General features: G+C 35.7%; 1 protein-coding gene across 4 annotated transcripts in view; it reads left to right on the top strand.

The window, feature by feature from the left end:
- STAU2 (staufen double-stranded RNA binding protein 2) overlaps positions 1-15,784 on the top strand; it is a 172,185-nt gene that overhangs the window by 58,185 nt on the left and 98,216 nt on the right. For all 4 annotated transcript variants that reach the window (XM_054634961.2, XM_054634948.2, XM_077186495.1 and 1 more), the window contains 4 exons: positions 4,492-4,704; positions 7,184-7,321; positions 10,537-10,668; positions 14,652-14,712. In XM_054634961.2, the coding sequence (XP_054490936.1) occupies positions 4,492-4,704; positions 7,184-7,321; positions 10,537-10,668; positions 14,652-14,712 (544 nt within the window). The remainder of the gene's footprint in view (positions 1-4,491; positions 4,705-7,183; positions 7,322-10,536; positions 10,669-14,651; positions 14,713-15,784) is intronic.

The following is a 15,784-nucleotide window of genomic DNA, read 5'->3' as shown; positions in this document are numbered from 1 at the left end:
TGTGTTATTTCCTGCCTTTAAATCTAAATATAGGTGACATTCTCAAATAGAGTTTTGATTGAACTTGGTTCTGGCTTACTTTTCAATAAAACTGCTAAGCAATTATGGATAATCCCCAGGATCTGATGTTTCTAATAGGATTTTATTCACTAATGGTCTTGTGTTATTCCAGGCAAGCATCAAAGCTTTTTCCAGCTTTTATTTTGTGTGTGGTAGCTATAAAATGATCTGCCTTTTCTTCATCTGAGAAAGCTTTAGCCAATGTTCCAACAGTGCTGGGTTATGCAACAAAGTAATGATCATAAATATATATTAAGTTCCATGTAAACATGTCCTTAGAATTGCATGAGGGGTGAACGGTCCTTTTGTGTAATGTGGCTAGTTTTAATTGTCTAGGAGCTTTAGGATGATTTTAACAAACTTTCTATCTATTAATTTGTTAAATAAAAACATTCAGTTGTAACAAGGAACAGGCTTTACTCCATACTTGTCACTGGTGCATTCTTAGCTAACTTAGATTCATCAACTTTTAAGTCAAAATGCAACTGCTCTAAGGCATTTATGGGGTTCCAAATGAATAGTTTTTAAGGACGACTACAAAAGTGATTGCTGTAGGAATTGTTAGAGTAGCTGTAGAATGGTCAGTTCACTTCTTATTTCTGCCTTGACAGTAGGCTAAAATCTTGTTGGTTTTTTGGGTTTTGTTTTTTTTTTTTTTTTTTTTTTTTTTGTTTTGTTTTGTTTGTTTGTTTTTTGGTTTGGTTTGTTTTGGTTTTGTTTTTGTTTTTTTTTTTTTTTTTTGTTGGGTTTTTTTTTTTCGTTGTAGTTTTGTTTTGTTTCAGTAGATGGTTTTTATTCCTTATTGGTCAGTAAGGGATAGATGAGCCTAGAAAACATAACTGAGGTCAACAGCTTCAGATATTAGAACACAATGGGGTGTTTCAGATTGCCATTTTATTTTGAATATTTTTCTTTGTATTGCAGTGTTATTTCTTTAGACTAGCAAATATAATAATGCTTTTTTCATTCTCAGTATCAGGAGTGAAGGCATAGAGTGCCTAAACAAGCAAATTTTCTGCCCCTCCATCCCTGTCCAGTGTTCTGCTGGAAAGTGTTCTTAAGTCCCAGTCTTACCACAGTAAGATTCTGCAGAGAATTATCAGAGATTCTGCATTTTGAACCAGGGACAGGCCAAATTGCAGACTCTGGGAGAATAGTTCTCAGCAGGAAGTTTCACACCTATCTGGCTTCTGCTGTCCTGGGGATTAAAGCTTTGGAGGGCTGACTACTGAGTAACTTTCATTCGAGTTTTGCAGAATGGTCACCCTTCTCACTGCAGTTTTTACACTTTGACATTCAGACTTTTCCTTTTTTCTTTCTTTTTAATTTTTTTTTTCCTTTGTAGCTGGGAAAATCTAGTGTGTCTACCTGCACAAGCTCCTGGAAATATATTGATATTTTAATATCTTATAAATAATCATGTATTCATAGATGTAGGTGACATGGGTTTTTTGATCTGATTTCTGTCCCCTCTAGTTTTGGGGGGAGTTTAATTTCCATTTAATCTTGCCCTAATCTTTTGAATTTTCTACCTGGCATCTTATTAATAATTAGAGCAGTGTTACTCTTTCACTGTAATCATACTTCTGTTTTTCATTTGTCAGCATGATTCATTAAGTTGAGCCAAATTCATTCTTGATGTAACTTGACCTTAGATGTGTTTTGGCCCCGTGTGTTTTCTCTTGTTGTAATTATTCTTTAAATCCATGGAACAGAAAAAGAAAAGTGTATTGAACTGTCATCCTTAATCAAATTCTCAGCTTTAAATTAGCCATGATTAGATCCACAGGTTGTATCTTTCAACTGAGGAAATAGGTTAATGTCCTAATGTGTATAGTGTTCTTAGATAGCAAAGGTTGAATTTCTCTTTAGTGTTTTCTGTCCAAGGCTCATAGCACAACTGTTTGAAATCATATGGAGTAAAAAGATCTGAAATCTGGGGTTAACCAAAAATGTTGTTAGGTAAATATTTTTTTTGCTTAATTACCAAATTTGGATGTTTAGCTTGATCCAGATCCCATCTGAATGCTATGGGGTTCATTCCATTGACAACACAGACTTTTTTCCATTTACACACTAACAAAGATACAGTTTTTAATGTTTTCCAGTCAATTATTTACCTTGTGTCACGTACTTAAAATTTAAAAGATGAAAACCACACCAGAATGCATTAGTTTTATATTGAGAAATATGTTTTTGTGTATATGAAAATATAATCTGGTTTTGTATTAACATTCTTTCTCTTATATATATATATATATATATATATATATATATATTTGTGTGCATTTATATACATATGAGAAAACTTATATAAACTAATATTTTAGGAACTCAGCAATTATATTTCTTAACCAAGTTATTTTTTCCTTTTTCATCTGGTCAGTATAGACATTCCTGTATATTTTATTAATACATTATATTGCATGTAAAGACAAACACCTATATAACAGTATTAGTAGAACCACAGAAAGATTAAGGACCTTAGTAAGGTTAATTTAGCTATGTTTTACAGCAAGCATGTTGTAATACTTGGATAACCAAGTACAGGGATGGTTTGAGGTGCTGTAAAATCGAGTGGGAATGCTGCAGTGTGATGAAGGTGCTCAGCATGGACACAATGCCCAACTGTGTCTGAGAGCAGGAGATGCTGGCACTGGGCTCATCCCAGCTCCTGTGCAGGCACTGCAGCATCCTGGGGCTCAGCAGGGCTCAGTGCATTGAAAGCACTGCTGCCCTCTCGTGTGGTCAAGCTTTAGTGGGCAACTTCAAAGAGAGACAGTGTTGAAAACACTTCTGAAATTAATACCTGGAATCTTAGAGTGGGAACACTCCTTGATTAAAACAGAAAAATCCCATCCTGGCATAGATGTCATTTTATTCTGGGAAAGTGGGCCAAAGTTGTCTGTTAATTTTAATTTTGTGTCTTTTAATTGATATATGCTGTGGTAATTGTATTTGCTGGGTGAAGCTGCCACAAAAGAGAACTTAAAAAAGGAAAACAAGCCTAAGGAGACCTCATTACAGTGCAACAGCAAAACTAAATAATGCAAGGGACATGACCTTGATAAAAAGAACTTTAATACAAAACATGTTGTAATAATGTTGAAATTGAAGGTTTGAGCACATTAAAACTATAGTTATTACACCAAGAAGGCCCTGGTACCTTTACCTCAGCTCCCATTCCCCTCCCTCCTCAACCTAAAAAGACATTACTCTTCTTCAACAAATGGTTTGATATAATTCCATCAAATGAAAAAAATTTGTATTTATATTGATTTTTAAGATATTATAAAGAGATGTCTGTCAGATACTCTAATGTCTCCTTATACATATTACCTATAACAAAGATTAAATTAGGTAGCTGCTTCCGCCCATCAAACAAAATAACTGAACCTTTTCCCAAATGAGGTCTCTTAATTCCTGATAGACATTGTCCAGACCAGTAAATGGTGCATGCATACACAAATGATGGATGGCTACCCTAGCACTTGCAGTGCTCTGATTTGGGGGTGAACACATCCTAGCATCAGCCTTCTGAAGGGAGATGTGTGTGTGTGTGTATATGGGTATATGTATGTATGTATGTAAAACTGAAGACAGAAAAACAACTACAGGAAGGTACAGCATTCAGAACTTAATTTCTTTCCATATTACTATAACTTGTAGTGAAGTACTTCAAATGGGTTTTCTTATTTTGTTGTACTAAATATGTTTGGAAGGGAATGAATAAATTTTTTTTTTTGAGAAATGTTTGGCTTTTGTGTGAGTTATGGTGGCTCTTCTGGTAATTCTTTTCAGTACTGATGGGAGGGACAGCTGAGAGTCATGGAGGCAAGAATGTGTCAGCCTTTCAAATATATGGGATATTGCTCTGAGCTGTGTAATCTGGCAAGACAAGAGTTGAGAGCAGGCATCCAGCCTGCACCTATTGAGACTGAAGTATGGGACTGTGAACATCCAATGGTTTGATGAGAATAGAAAAAATTACAATCAGGTTGAGGTAATGCCAAATTAATACAGTTTTGAATATGTTTTGTATAAAGAAATAGTCAAAGCCTGGTAGACCTTCGTGGGTTTAATTGCTTTAGTATGTGAAGCATCTTGCAATGAAAAAACTATCAGCCTTGGTCTAAATATGCAGAATTGTTGTATAGTGTGTTATTCTATAAATCTTTAAAAATGTAGGTCTACTCTTATTTTCTGTGAAACACTGAATATGATGGTTAAATTTGCTTTATCCGACTAGTCTTAATTTTCTGTCCTCAAACCTTGTACTCTCATTAATACTTGTCCATGTTCTATGGAAACCAATCTAATGCCTTCAGTTAGCAGGAAAACTGGACTAGTAATAAGTTCATTGCAAAGATAACAAACATTAGGGTATCTTCTTGTAGGGTGCTTTGGCTCAGTGTTACTTTCTCTTAAAAGGTGATTAAAGAAAGTGGACCTCCTCACATGAAGAGCTTTGTTACACGAGTTACAGTAGGAGAATTCACTGCAGAAGGAGAAGGCAACAGTAAGAAACTCTCAAAGAAACGTGCTGCAATGGCTGTACTACAAGAACTTAAGAAACTTCCTCCTCTTCCTGTGATTGAAAAGCCAAAACTTTACTTTAAAAAGCGTCCAAAAACAATATTGAAGGTATGTGTCTACCTTTGAGACAATTAAGAATGTTTGCTTAGAAAGTAACAGTCAGATTTAAAATCAAGAAAGGCTTATTTGTCATTTTCTGTCAATATTGTTACAGTTGCTTGTTACTGTCAATATTGTTACTTGTTTGCTTGTGCTAGTATGCCTGGGCTTTTTTTAAATCCTGAGAATGCTGTGCGATTCTCAAACAGAATGGCTTGTAAATAGCTCACATCCCTGAAGTCTTCAAGGGTTTGGTTCAGGTCCAGTGGAGGATCAAGCCCTCTAAGCAGCCCTGTCCAGCCATGTGAAGTTTTAGTATCATCTCCTCAGAGAATCCCTTCTGGTGTACGTAGTGGTTCTCTCCCTGCGCTCTCTCCCCTCCCCAGTTTGAAGAGGGAGAGAGATACATGAAAAATTAAATTAATGAGGTGATACTTTAGTGTTTCAGTACTTTACTGAAAGTATGAAGATTATACTTCATATAAGAAGTATATGAAGTATATACTTCAGATATATACTTCATATACATATGAAGAAACTATATACAGATTTCTTGACCATTAGAAATCTGTACACTCAGGATACAAAGTGCAGAGTTCTGAAAGAGCAGCCACCAGAAAACCACTTAAAAATAAGCAAGTACTTAAGAGAATGAAAAACTGGATTTGGAAAATGTACAAAAGATTTATTTGTCACCTTCCTCTTTTCATTTGCCTTCAATACAGAATAGGTGATTTTTCAGGAAAACCTAGATTAATTAGATACCTGTCTCCTATTAAAATCCTGCAGATCTAATTCTCAGAAACTTATATGAAAAAGTGGGCAGGAAAATGATTTAATAGAAAACCATCGGCATTAATGCAGCTTTAAAGCTGGAAGATTGGAAAAGTCTTTTGGCTTTGGCTTTCACCAAACATCTTGGAAAGTTTTTCTCAAGAAAGAGGCTAAGGGTATAATAATGAAAAGATTTCTTATATTACCATATACCATTTGCCATTACAAACTTAAATTTAATAGTACACAGTTGGCCTTGTTAGAAAGGGACATTAATTGTCAAAATAAGCTGAATATGTAGATGGTTTTTATTTTTTGAATATCCAAACTTCTGAAATGCTTTCAATGTGCCTGTTTCTTTCAATTTAACTTGCATGTGTTTTGAGCATCAAAAAAAGTGGTAACAAAAACTTCTTTTTATTTGCATATATATTTATGAGGCTGTATCTTATGGCCTGCTCTTTATTTAGCCTGCTCTGCATTTTGTCTCTGCCTGGCTTCTTGCCCACACAGCTGCCCTTGTGTATGACATTGTCTTAGCTCTTTCACCTACATCTTCTCTAACTGCTTCAGCAGTTACACTATGTAGGATTTGCTGCACAGCTTTCTAAATATAATATCCCTCTCTGGTCTTTGCTGATCATTTCTTCAGTTTCCTGAACACTTGTTTGTTATTTGAGAAGCTTAAGCAAGCATGAGTGCTCATCTTCTCTTAGCCTGCAAATGGTTTCATAAAAGGGAAATAGCTTCATAACATAAGAACAATTTTACATTCAAATGCCATTTACATTTGCAAGTGCATTCTTTATGTTATCCTATATAAATCAGTTAAGTATGATTTCAGATAAATTTTTGTGGGTCTTAATTTCTTCTTAAAATCTACCAACAAATATTTTCGTAGCTATGTGCTTTGAAAGAGCATTTGCTGTATGAGCAATAATTCATTAAAAGAATTTCAGAGCTAGAGAGTTTTCAAGGACTGTAGTTTTCCCCCTGTCTGTATAATCTTGGACAGACCACTGTCAGTCTTTATGTTTCCCTGGCATGAGATCAATTCCCCCACAAACCATACTTTTGGACATGTTATTGTGAGGATTATTGCCTGTTAATCTGAAATACTTTATGGGTGGTTCACCATAAGCAATAATTCTAGGGTAAATTCATATGACACACAGAGTAAACCCTCTGCACCTTTAGTTGCAAGTTGCAGTGTAGGATGGAAGGCCTGGAGTGCTGAGAAGGAAAGCAGGAAGGCTGGAAGAGGAAGCATCTTTATGTAAGGCAAATGGTTTTTGTCCCTGTGTAAATCCCACCTCTTCTCAGTGTAGTGCATGTTCCAGCATTGTGGCAAGCTGTTTTAAGGGGTTAGGGGGAAGGGTCCTAGAAACAGGGCAGTAAGATATAACTGACTAATGAATCTGCTAATTTTCATCCATCCTCATGAAGACCTCCACAGATAGGAGAGGGTTTTCTTAGCTTGCAGATGCAAGGTATACACATACCTGCAACAGTGGCAGACAATTTCTTTCCACAGCTTTGAGCCTGAGGATTCTTGTCTTTTGTCTCATGATCAGAAAATGGAAAGTAAGTTACTTCTTGTTCTCTTAAAGGGAGTATTACAAAAGAGAGAATCCTAGTAAATGTTATTGAAGCAGTGTATTAGTTATAGGGATATATACTGAAATAATGGTTCTTTCCTTTAATCCTGGTTTAGACTGGACCAGAATATGGTCAAGGAATGAATCCCATCAGTCGTTTGGCTCAGATCCAGCAGGCCAAAAAGGAGAAGGAGCCAGAGTATGTTCTTCTTTCAGAGAGAGGAATGCCTCGCCGTCGGGAATTTGTTATGCAGGTATCCTTTGTGTCATGTTAGAGATAATGGCCTTGCTAAGTATTTTGCTCAAACTCAAACAAAATGGTGGCATAATATGAAGTGGAACTCCTTCTGTTTAGCTATCTGCCTTGCTGTCTGATATGCAGGAATAGTATGAAATACAGTATCAGAAAGCCTGTCTAAACTTTTTTCTCTTAGTGAAACAAATGGCAGTTGAATTATGTGCACTCTAGATGCTTTTCATGTGTTTTGCATTATTTTACACTCCTTTTTTTATTTCACCTGATCGTTATTGTCTTTATCCCTGATGGTTCATGATTTATTTACTTTTACTTGTTTTTTTGGAAAAAAATAAAATTGGGCTGGTGTTGATCCGAGGATTCCAGCAATACCTAGTATTCTGAAATATGGACATTAATATCTCCATATTATCAGGCATTTTGGCTTTATAAAATAGTGTTGTAATTTTTTTCAGATTGCCAATTTCTTTGTGGCTTTGTTATCTCTGAAATACGACAAAAAAAGCCAACCACGTGTTTTAGACTGTCCTCTGACTGGACCTAATACTGAAACAGTAGATCATTAAAATTCCTTTCAAATTTAAATTAAGAACATGTACAAAAAATTGGCATAACTGTGATATTTTGTTAGATAACACAACAGCAGGTTGAGAAAGATTAGAATCATGAAAGGATTCTGTATCCTTGTGTTTTCAGTCAAGGGTAATTTTGTGCCGGAACAACTCAGAACAGCATACCCCAGCATGTTTTGACTTCTTGTCTACCAACCACACCAAAATGTCACTTCTGATCACAAGCAAAATTTATGACGTTCCAGCACCTCCTTCTCCAGAGAATTAGTTATGTTTTCAATTCAATCTCTAAGTTCTTCCTTCATGTCTATGAAGATAAGCTAGTGATCTTAATTTTCTTGGGCCTAAGTGGTCTTTCTTTGTGATTTATTATTTTTCTCTCTGCAGGAAAAAAAAGTATTGTGTTTTATGTTGCAGAATCTTTTTTTGAATATAAACTTGGATTTCTAACATTTTATGAGACCTGAAAGTATTTGAAAAAGAGTGATCCTGTCAGAAAATCTCATTTCCCATGCTTAGACCCCCATGGGACTGTCCACAGTTGGTAGTTGCTGTATGAGGCCAGAACAATGCAACACAGTATTAGAAAGATGGGCTGGAAGTTTAGTTTTCTGTTGGAGGAGTGTCGATAATGGCAAAGTCTCCAGTCTGTATAAAAAAGGAATCTTAAATACAGTGACTATGTAGAAGATTCGTGTATCTAAGGAGGTTAGTGAAAGAAAGAGTTAAAGAAACTCCACAGAGCAGTTGCTTTGTTACAAATACTTTTAAACTCCATTTTCACCCTTTTGTAATATCTTCACACTAAAATTATTCTACTATTTATCCCACCTTCAGGAAGTCTCAGTGGATTCATTAAGACATGCAGAAAACCTTATCAGAATAAAATACCTTTGTATAAGCTACTTAAACCATGTTTTCATTTAATTTAATTGAATGTGGAAGTAAAATATCCAGAGATAATATGTTCATTTTTATCTGTCACACAAAGAACAAGTTTAGATGTGATGAAATGGATCCAATTACTTGTCCTGGCTACTAGATAAACAGAAGAAAACCTCTGATGACATTAGTTGGTTTTCTGTTCCCAAAGTTAATTTCAGAAAGCTCTTTCTCTTTGTAGTCAGGCCTTTAATCCTTGATAGAGGTTATAATAATAGCTAAACCAGTTTTACAGGTCTGAGAAATAGTAACACATTGATTTATTGTGACCTATGTTATAAATTATCTTTTTGTCTTCTCCCATTAAAGTCCCTCAATTTTATTGCATAGAAACTTGTACCAGATTGGCTATTTTCTAATTGTTATTGTGAACTGCATAGAAGATAAGGTTTATATTTCAAGATTATTAATATTTTTGGCTTAGGTAGACAAATCTTCTTGCTTAATGATGTGTATATATATATATATATATATATACTTTGAAGGGATATTCATGATAATTGTTTATTTACATTCTCTTCCTAATATTTAGAGTTAAGAGTATTTGAATAAATAAGAGTTTAAACTTTTAGGAAAATACATATATGATTAATTAAGGAAAGTGAAGAATTACTGAATGACATAAACTACTAAATGACATAAACTCCTAAATACAATTTATTCTTTATTTAGCAATTGTATGCCTTTTTTAACCATTTTTTTAAAGCTCCTTCCAAACTGTTTCTGGTCTTTGACGTCTGGGTTTTGGTTTTTTTTGTTATTCAGATCATCTTGATGATTTTATTAATTTTATTTGATTTTGCTTTCCTTTTTTGACATGGTTTTGAAACTGTGCAGTATTTTGAGAGACAATTTGGCAAATAGAAGGACTTAATGGACCAAGCAAAATACACCCATCAAAGAGCTATGAATGAAGAGCAGTGAGAGTGCTCATGTCACAAACCAGACACATACAGCACCAAGAGTTTTAAGAATGGTACCAAAGCCAAGGATTAAGTTGGAGCCACACATTTTGTGGCTATCCATTACATACAGTTTGTCCTTATTTTGGGGTTTTAATTTCTCCTAGTGTTATGAAAGGCATCATGTTTGTCAGAAACCCTTTGTACTGTGCAGACCACAGTCTGGAGCCTTCTTTCCAAGGACTGTTTGGCTCAAGGCTTGTCAGGTGTAAGCAGTTCCAGCCCCTTGTTCCTTGCAGTGCAACAAAGTGGGAGGAAGGCAAATATGATGTTCTTCCTTCTTTAGAAGCCACTCTCGTTAAATCTCAAGTCTGTTTGTCTGTCCATTGTTCTGCATACTGTCCTGATGATGCTGGGGAGCTGCTGCAGGCAGCACTCCTTCCCACAAGAAAGAGGAAGTACAGACCCTGGGACAATTCCAGTGTAGCAGAGTGGGGGAGAGGTTCACGAGGAAGAATGGGGGTGACACAGAGGCTGGTGGAAGAGAGAGGCAACTGTGTGTGCACTGAGATGCAGAAGATTATAGCTCTTGGGTATGGGTTTGGTGAACTTCTGAAAAATCTAAACAAGCCCTTCTAAGTGAATACTGTGGTCCCCTTTTGCACTGCTGTATCTTTTTCAAGATTGCATCTTCATCAAAAGAGCTGACAGCTGTTGATAGATCTGCAAGAGTATTATATGATGATAATAAGGAGTCTTGCATTTGTCATGATTATGATCAATATTTTCTTTTTAAGGTAAAAGTAGGCAATGACATTACTACTGGAACAGGCCCAAACAAGAAAATAGCTAAAAGAAATGCAGCAGAAGCAATGTTGCTACAGCTGGGATACAAAGCCTCTACTCCTCTTCAAGACCAGGCAGAAAAGGTGAGAACCAGTTGTTGTGTTGCCCACAATTTACCCTTGTCTAGGTTTTTAAGCTGTATCAGCTAATCATTTAGTAAAACTGGAAGCTTAAGCTTGTGCACACCCTGTTTTAGGGAGTTGCTTGTCACAGATTAGCCTTTGTTTAGCTACAGCTCTACAGATACCCTTAGTATTAAGTGCAGCCTCTGCTCCTGTGAGAGTAATGAGGAACAGAAACACAGTTCCATAGAATAGTGTGTGTGCAAAAGTGTTCATGTGATCCATGCACCTATTTCTGCTTACAAATCAGGATGAATGTTTATTGCTTTTATTCCATTTTGGGCATTCATGAGAGCCCAAAGGAACAGAAAGGAACAACATTAGTAATTTTCATATATGAAGTAGTAATCAATGTTTATCTTCCCATTGCATGTGCACTAACAGCATTACAGAAAAATAATGGCCTTTTCACATTTGATGACTGATAAAGAAAATGTGTGTCACTTTTTTAATGAAGAAGGAATTGCATTTCAAATTCATATGTGTTGCAAGTATGTATTTCCACATTAGCTATCTGTAACTTAGCACTCCTTTCCTGTCTTGAATTTATTGATTAGGGCTTTTGTAACCAAAATTGGCTGTTAAAGTTTTGCCTTTTGTTTACTCAAAAGATACTTGGTAAGGTATTTAACTAAGCTGTGGACCTTAAACAGCTTCTGTCATATACAGGCTCTCAGTGCATGTATATATTTTGATAATTACCTATTTGTTTACTGTGGCTGCACTAGGTAGCCAACAGAATGTTCTGTTGGGCTTTTCTAGGACTACATAATAAATCTGAATATAGTATATGTGTACACATCTATGTGTATGTAAATATGAAGATACTCTGTTCTATATGTTCTATATTCCTAACCAGGAAAAAAGAAATACTGTACTGGTTACTTGTCCCCACCTTCTTCTGTTTCACTGTCCTTTGAGAGTAGCAGCAATATGTGTGCTGTTCACACTCACCTTCACTATGTTCTTCACTATATGTCTTAGTCATAGACAAGTGTGAAATACTCTAAACAGAGTCCTTGGAAGCTGGATGGTGTTCCTAGTGAGAACACACTGTGCAGACAGGGACATTTAAAAAAAAGCTTCTGACTGAGTCAAATGATAATTCATTTTCACCAGAATGCTGAGACATTTCTGCTGTAGAATATACTCTCTATGGTATAAAACTATCCACTTTTTCTTCACTGCCAATTTTGCCAAATGGCTTTAATAAAAAACAAGTCAAAACAGAAAAATCAATTTTTTTTTCTAATATGAAAACATAGGTTGTCATTCTAGGATTTTAAATTGGCTGAACTAATTTTACAGTATTTTTCAGAGATAAAGCCTGAAAAAATTCAGCCCACAACATAGTTTCTTTGCAGAGCTCTACATAGTGGAAACTTGTGGTTACATTGAAATCCTTACCAAAAAATTGAGTGGCTAAAAAGGGATGCTGCTGCTTTGTTTCCCTACATTTATTAAACTATTGCTTACAAGTGCATTGTCTTTAGAAAATCAGGCTTAATTGCATACTTGCAGATGTAGACATTTCAGGATTGGTAGACTAGTGTACAATGGCCTAATATTATTCTGAAGACAATGAACAAATGTTACTGTATCCAAAAAATGTGAAGTACTCAACTTTTATGTAGTGGCAGTATCATAATAAAATCATAACAAAATTTTAAAGCTTTGTTGGGGTTTAAGGACATGAAATATCTAGAGCATCTGGTTTTATCTTCTGTATATATGTCTGGACATATTTGGAGATGCACAAGTTAGTTTGTGTAGCTGAAGGAATTTTAACTCTCAAACTGAACTGTGGTGGAGAAGAGGGAAAATAGATCTCTATCAATTTGAGGATTGCAAAATTCCTTGCATATAAATTGCACAATAAAGATATATCATTAGAAAATACTTGTTTCACTGTTTGAATCCAAAATGGGTCCCAGCGTAGATTAGCTGATGCAGAGGTTGGCATCTAAATAGATAATTTTCACCTGTATATTTTTGGGTTAAAAAAGGCAATTCTTTTTTCCCCTGTGCCCCCTTTTCCTCAAGTCCTTCCATTCCTCCTCCCTTAAAAATAAGCAAAACCAAATCCAGTGGTTTTTTTTTTCCTTAACCCTGGTACATAAAAAGTGACTGTATTTATTGTTTTAATGGAGACCTAAGAGCATTATAAGAGCAATGTGTAGTGCTGACGGCAGCACAAGTAATCAGGTAATGTAAAAAAGTAAAGGCTCTGCTCTTTTCTGGCTTAAACTGGTTCCTGAAAGAAATCAGTAATGGTTGTAAAGAGCCTTGAGGAGAGCAATCTGGAGGTATGCTGGGAGACATTTTGCAGTTGTCAGAATTTCGGCTGTATGGATGAGGATAGAGAGTTGTAGTAATTTTTTCATTTTCCACCTTTTTGTTTCTTCTTGCCACTTTTATTCTCTTAGAGAGAAGAAAACCAAGGTAGATTGCATTCATGTGAGGCAGCAGTACAAAGGATCACTTACTCATAGAGGAATTGTTGTTAAATTCCCTGTTATGATCAAGTTAATAAACAATAAAAAAGAAAAGAATGAGGAAAGTTGGAAATCTTCTCTTATTGTAACAGTGTGCTTGTGCTGCCATCATGTTACAGATGGTCAGGATGACTTCCTGACAAAACCATGCTTCTGTTAACAGCAGTAAATACAAACATATTTATAGATTTCATATTGCTTACTCATATGAAGAACTGTTGTCACCCATATTTTCAAATATACATATTACCTGCTTCATAATATGGATAAAACAAGTTACATGAAATTAAAGTGTATGGATGTAGGTGACCAGTTTGAAAGCTGACTGTAATGCCTGTCCTTCTTTTCCATCAAATATCTCCCATTTTCACTGCTCATTGCCAAGGCTCTTTGGGATGTACATGATGATGGAAAGCAGGGAGACAATCACCAAAATACCTGCTTTTCATAGTGTGTTCTCTAATCCTCTTTTCCAAGTAAAATGTATAATCTAGTGGTCTGTATTATGACATGGTAGTAATCTAAACAGCCTTAATGCAACCTCTGAGATGCAGAGGCAGATTTCAGCTGGTTGATTTTCCTTCTCATCTCTTTCACTTTCCAACCCCGTCTTTGAGAGCAAATGATGACAACTTTGTTCTGGCATATTGCCTGCTTTGCTGTGAGGTTTTCTGTTTGCACAGAAAATCCCAGTGAAATCTGAAAAGGATCATTCATTTCACATTCATAGAGCTTGTCAATAGCTTCTAAGTAATGAGGAAGCTCTGACTTTTTTATTCAGTTTTATACATAAACCTAGAACACTGCCATCTTATTTACTGTGTAAACCTCAGTACTGGCTTAATTTTGAACCTCCATGTTAATTGTTCTCCTTTTCCATGTCAGAGTTTAATACCCAGTATTAAACATAGTAAAAGTAATTTGAGGACAGTTAGCTTCCTCAAAAATATATTAAAATAATTGAAAATTGCAATCATTTTTACTTCCACTTCAGTGACTAAATCAATTTAAAATGTACTTGTTAGTAAATATTTTTAAATTACACCCAAAGTACTTTATATTGTTTACACATTCCTTCATAGGCGGTAATTGGGATCTTCTTGTTTTAGAATTTCTCTGTTGACTGTTTATGTCTTCAGTTGAGAGCTGCTTAAAACATTTAATTTTATTTAAGTCTGATTTGGTAACACATTGAGTTGAACCTAATCCTTGGGGAAACATTTATATTTCAGTGTTAGGCAATAGTTGTTAATGTTTACTCATGAAGGGTACATTACTCAAATAACCTGTCTTAGGCAAAAATTAAGATGAGTTAGCAAAATTTTGTGAACAGATGTGGCAGTCTCAACTCATCCTTTTTAGTATATTTCAACTAAATTTATAAACAGGAGTGTTCTGTTTAGGGAGCAGTTTGCTCTTTACTTACTTATTTTTTTCTACCTGTTTCAGCTTGGAGAAAACAAAAGTTGGAATGGCCAAAATGTTGGGTTTCCTGAGCCAACAAGTAATAGTAAGTATTGCTTTCTAAATTTATATTGATACTTATTTTTCTTTGTCTCTATATGATTTGGATTATCCAAGACAATTGAAATGCTTTTTGTAAATATTTTAGGGGTTTTGTTGCAATTAGATGAATTAACCCCTGAGTGTCCTGTGTGTGGGTGTAGGTATGAATGAGTGCAGAAACAAGGAAATTTTTATCTATTAATTGAATCATTGAATCCTTCAGTTTGTAAGGGATTTTAGGAGGTCACCAAAACTGCTTGCTCAAAGCACAGTCAGTGCAGAGTTGAGATAAGGTTGCCTAGGACTTGTAACAGTTCTCCAGCGATGAAGGTTCCGTAGCTTCTCTGGGCAGCCTGTTCCAGTGCTTAACTGTCTTCACACTGATTTTTTTTCCTTTAATTCTTGTCAGAATATCTTCTGTTTGTTTATGACTGTCATCTCCTGTTCTTCTGCTATATACCTCAGTAATGTGCCCGGCTCCATCTTTTCTGACAACTTCTTCTTAGATATTGGAAGGCAGCTGTTGTGTCTCAACAGATTTCCATTATCTAGGAATTTATCTACCTAGACTCTAAAATCACAGCTTAGAGACAAGGGAGACATGGTGTCAAAATCCTTGCTAAAGCCAAGGTAAATGACATCCACTGCTCTCCACTGATAAAACCAATCATTTTATCATGAAAGACAATCACACTCTGTGCCCACAAATGGCTTTAAGAGGACTGCATGATTCTCCCAGGGACCAGAGTGAGGCTGACCAGCCTGCCTTTTTTGAGTGTAATGCATTTCTCCAGGCACTGGAGATTTCTTCTGATCTCCAGGACTTTTTGAAGAGAACAGAGAGTGGCCTCATAAATGATGTAAGCTGGTTGACTCAGCACACTGAGATAGATCCCATTTGGTGCAATGGATGCACAGGAAATTCCACCTGAATATGAGGAAGAACTTTACTGTCCAGGTGACTGAGCACTGGAACAGGTTGCCCAAAGAGGTTATGGAGTCTCCTTTACTGGAGATATTCAAGAACCATGTGGACACAATCCTGTGCCATGTGCTCTGGGATGACCCTGTTTGAG

This window comes from Agelaius phoeniceus, chromosome 1 (assembly GCF_051311805.1).
Source record: "Agelaius phoeniceus isolate bAgePho1 chromosome 1, bAgePho1.hap1, whole genome shotgun sequence".
NCBI classification, from domain to species: domain Eukaryota; kingdom Metazoa; phylum Chordata; class Aves; order Passeriformes; family Icteridae; genus Agelaius; species Agelaius phoeniceus.
Note: the sequence above shows the minus strand (reverse complement) of the source record. Positions and strands in the feature narration are given on the sequence as shown.